At 39.0% G+C, this 5,073-nt stretch overlaps 1 protein-coding gene across 1 annotated transcript; it reads left to right on the top strand.

The window, feature by feature from the left end:
- The first annotated feature begins 711 nt into the window (after window positions 1–711).
- LOC142196774 (putative G-protein coupled receptor 148) lies at window positions 712–4,378 on the top strand. The gene is made up of 2 exons (XM_075266748.1): window positions 712–827; window positions 3,240–4,378. Exon 2 carries the CDS (start codon window positions 3,320–3,322, stop codon window positions 4,337–4,339), a length of 1,020 nt encoding a protein of 339 aa, XP_075122849.1. The 5' UTR covers window positions 712–827; window positions 3,240–3,319; the 3' UTR covers window positions 4,340–4,378.
- The last annotated feature ends 695 nt before the right edge of the window (window positions 4,379–5,073 follow it).

The following is a 5,073-nucleotide window of genomic DNA, read 5'->3' as shown; positions in this document are numbered from 1 at the left end:
ATTAACTATAATGGGATCCAATGGCTGTCCACGCTTTATAACCAAAACCAAAAATAATCTTGCAATACAGCAGTGTACTGAATACCATATTGCAGCCAAAGGGTCCATTCACACGGAGTAACGTGCCGCAAAATCACGGCTGCAAAATAAGGCGGCGTATACGATCCAGGCTCCCATTGATTTCAATGGGAGCCTGGATCGTATATGCCGCGTTATTTTGCGGCCGTGATTTTGCGGCACATTACTCCGTGTGAATGGACCCTTTGGCTGCAATATGGTATTCAGTACACTGCTGTATTGCAAGATTATTTTTCATATTTCTAGTTGCTAGTATAATATGTTGTATTAATGTGTCTTACTGTGTACTTAATGTGTCTTAAGGTGTCTCTGTGCCACCTGAAGGAAGTTTTTATATTTTCATATATTTGTAGCCATGTATTTGTCTCTCTTACCTATTGACTAAGACTAGAATTGCTACTCATTGAGTTTAATTGGAAAATCGTTTGCTCCTGGTGTAATGTAGCGACCACTTACATATATGTAATGAATAGCAAGTAACCAGGGACAATGTCCCCATGGTGCTGCATAGATCTCAGCAATAACTGCATTAGTCAGCTAAATGAGTCAACAAAGTGTTATCTGCTGATAACCAATTCATTACATATTGAAATGCAGAAGGGAAAATGATTTCCTATGTGGTGCGGCAGGTGAGTCCAGCGCTCTGCTGGGAAGAATGCTATCATTAGGGGGTTCTCTGGTCGGAAGGGATTCTGAGACAGCGTTTTATTCCTTAGATTTGCCAAGGATATAAAAATATAAAAACCTAGGTAAGTGTAATGTGTCTTCTTCCTATGTAGCACTGTGTGGTCAGAGTATGCGGCTCGCCTTGTGACGTCTATCTGTTATGTGTAGGTGACATCAGGTTTATATGCGGCGTATACTTATTGATGGAACATGTCTTCATTTACTTAACAAGTACAGATTGTGTTTTTATGAGCGACACTATCTTATATGAGTCCTATAAGACAACGGAGATAATCACTTAAAGGATATACGGAAAAATTTGTATACTTTAGGTTGTCTTAAGAAGAAAAATCCTAGAATTGATGTAGAGGCCATGGATCATTGTAAATGGGTTATTTCGGTCAATAAGAGTTAATATTATATTAGTCTGATTTATCTTATCTGGCCTAAACTTAATCCAGTCTCAAGGTGCTTTTGGTCTACTCCAGTTATCGGAGATGTTCTTTGGACTTGGTGTCATAGTGACAAGCTGTACCACGCGATTTATGTACCAACAAATAAAAAATTCAATATATGTAACAAAAGACCAGAGAAGTGACTTATGATGCCATTAGGGTTACTGATAACCAGAAATCAGCAGTCATAGAGAATAAAAGGGATTTTCAGGGTAGAATCCCACAATAGCCCAATGGGCATTTAGGGAATGATTCTTTCATAAAATTCGGACATGAAATAAGAAGGGATGTGGTTATCGTAATCTTTGTCCATATCTAGAAATGGAGATTTCAACTGCTTTTTTACAATTCACATTTGGTCCTATGTTCTAAATACGGAATACATGCTAAGATAGGAAGAGTTCACATATCAAGGTAAGTATATGCAGATGTAGCCAAGTTTAACATGATAGGAATATTAAAGTGAATCCAAGTGCGTTTCCCTATTCTTTTCCTGATATCAGTTTCCACGAAGAATTGAAAGTCGAATTTTCATTACCAGACGTGTCATATGTAATTGTGCCAATAAAAAGTGTCGCAATACACGGGGAGGTTATAACGTTATAAAATTATACATTTTTCATCTGTGGATTAAGGCGCTTTTTATTGGTGGTAAATGTGAGGATGTGACAGTCTATAAACATGTCTATATGTGGACGTAATATGGAAACAGATTTGGACTACTCAAGAGACTGTGTGAAGCTTCATCATTGTTATACATTTTCGTGATATCATGATGGATTTTTTTTCACAATATATAAGCTTTCGGAGGGTACTGGTTCTCCTTTCAGTGATACAATTGATGTAGGCACCGCTATCTGAGAAAAGTATGTTTCTTCCAGAAGGAAGAATTCTATCTCTCTAGTGCCTCCTATAGGAGGCTACCTGGTAGGTCAATGTCTTACCCATTAAAGGGGTTATGCCAATAAAAATATTTTTCCCGCTATCCATAGGATAGAAAATAACTTGCTGATCAGTGTGAGTCTGGGAGTGTTTTACCATTGTTGTGTGAATACAACCATGTGAAGGCTGCTGAACCTCTGGTGGATCCTGAGGAACCCTTGCTGCCATTCTCTTCAGGGGAATGCCAGAGATAGCCAAGTGCTGTACTTGGCGAATAGGGGCAGGAGTGCATCTGGGGTTCACAACAGGGGTAAAACGAGAGTATAGGTATTTTTAATGGCGTAACCCCTTGAAAGAGCCTTAATACATATCTAGGGATATGAGCTAAACCAGGGAAATCAAGCTTTTTTGGAATTCTTGCTTCTTGACGGTACAAAGCAGGATACTAGTTATCTAGATAAGGCTAGGTTCTCTCTGCTGGTTTCAGTATAAGAATGGTGAAACATGACAGACACCCGGTGGACCCCATTATAGTCTACAGGATCCGGGGGTGTCCACAGGTAACAGTTATTTTAGCAGATGGGTGACGGAGAGCCCAGCGCTAGTGTGAACCTAATTTGAGTTGACTTTCATGCTGCTCATTGGCACTACGTTCACCATAGTAAAGGGAGTCTGTCATCAGAACTTAGTATTTCAACCTAGCCCTTATGCAGATAGGTTGGGGTCAAGGCTAAGGTCAGAAATAAAACATTGGCTATGATATCCGCCATTCTTAGCAGCATTAAACAAGCATGGTTTATCATACTCCAGTGATGTGCCATCGGTGGCCAGTTACATATTCTTTTGGAAGCCACAATACTGGCAAGCAGATATTGAATCCACGTCACAGATAGTTTTATTATTGGAATCAAATGTAAACAGATAGGAAATGTCTCTTGGCCATTCATTGACTGAGATGGGTCACCGATGAGCAGTTATATCCTGTGTGTAAAGAAGAAGTAGAGAATCAGAACAGCAGGGGCGAATAGTGAGGTGAGGAATATTTCTTAAAATTTAAAAAAAGAAAGAAAAATCCCACCAGACAATCCCACCTTTAAACACAATATTCATACCCATTAGTATCTGCCATTTTACCTCTTCCCTTATGTTCTTTTACAGATTTTATCTACTGATCTCATAGGAAGGCATTTAATGAAGATCTACAAGGGGAATGAACTCTACTGAATGATGCGGCAAAGATGCGTATAGATTATGTAGGAATCACACCATATTTCTCCGACCCATCATCAATGACTACACCCAATGGCTCCTTCGACAGTAATACTACAGCAGATTCTCAATCTATTTCTCAAACTGCTTCTCTGTTGTGGACGTTATTAATACCAGTGGCCATCTTCACAGTGACCACATTACTGGTCAACCCAATGATCCTTGCTAGTATTCTAAAGAAGGACACGCTACGGAAAGAGACCAGGTACATCCTGCTGGCCAATGTGATGATTTCAGACCTAATCTTTCTACTTTTTAACTCAATCATCTCTATGTGTAACCTCATCCAATGGCGTGTGCACAGGGTTCTCTGTTTTACGTTGATTGTCTTCACGTTTGCCAGCTACTCCAGTTGTGTTTTAACTTTTACCATCATGGTGGTTGATACATATATAGCTATTTGTTACCCCCTTCATTACTATTCTCTCTTTTCAATGCAACGGACAAGGAAAATATTATTGGCCATTTGGATTTTTTCTGTACTGTTTCCCTTGATAGTATTTTTAACATCTGAATCATTTGACAGAAACCCTCTTGAGACACAAAATGTCTGCCTTATGCTGTACTATGGCCCTGGCCAGAGGAATAATATTTTAGTGACTGTAGTCTGTGCTTTAGCAATATGCTTCTTGATGATTTGCTCGGTTATGATCACGTGTTTTTACATAAAGTTATACACAATGACCCGGAAGTCAGGAATCTGGGTAAGCCGCTTCTCCAGAGCTCGGATCACTCTACTGACACACTCCATTCTCCTATGCTTGTATATTATCCCTGCTTTTATCCTGACAGCCGAACTCATGATGTTCAAAAACAGTATCATTGGAATAAATGCAAGATTGTGGATATCGGCTACTAATAATGGAATCATGATGATGATGCCACGAGCTTTGGCACCTCTACTATATGGACTTCGCTACCGGGAGATATATTCCACATTAAAGCACTGGCTGTCTCGAAACAGAGTGAGCTCTGATCCATGCAGATGACATATCCACCCACATTAACTCGCACGTGATACATTTTAATTGCACATGTAATTTATTTATATATTGTATAAGGTAATAAATTTGTTAAACATATAATATTGTACATTATTTTTAATTTTGAGTTTAATTTTCCCTCAAACATTTAATGCTGAGCCCTTAACATTTATTTATTTATTTATTTGTTACATTCATTTGGCAGAATTCACACCATGGTTCATGTCATTTTTTGTGTCTTTTTTTTTGTTCAACATTACTGTTAAAGTGTAAGCAACAATAGGGAAATTTGAACCCAGCATATCAACCTTGTGCTGCAGATAGATAGGTTAGTGTCACTTGCATCAAATGTTGTTTTCCTCTTGTAAATCAGCGACTCCATTGCTGAGATACAACTATTTTTGGAAACTATAAAAATGAGCTCTTTGAGGGCAACAAGACCATTACTGATTACCTTTTTGGAGCAAAGACAATACTTTTGTTGCTCCACAGAGCTCATTTGCATATTGACAAAAAAGGCAGTATCTTTGTAATGGAGGCATCAAACCACAATGGGCTACAGGACTGGGTTGATGTGGTCAGACTCCCTTTAAATATCTGCTAAGGCTATGGTCACACCTATGTTGAGGGGACGTTCAGAGATATTGCCCTCCATTCCAAATGAAGGACTTTTCTCACCGCATTTTTTTAGGTGGAAACCAGGCAGACCTCATAATAGGCTATGGGGTCTGTGGATTTCC

This window comes from Leptodactylus fuscus, chromosome 3, assembly GCF_031893055.1.
Source record: "Leptodactylus fuscus isolate aLepFus1 chromosome 3, aLepFus1.hap2, whole genome shotgun sequence".
NCBI classification, from domain to species: Eukaryota; Metazoa; Chordata; class Amphibia; order Anura; family Leptodactylidae; genus Leptodactylus; species Leptodactylus fuscus.
This window is presented reverse-complemented; position numbering and strand designations above follow the sequence as displayed.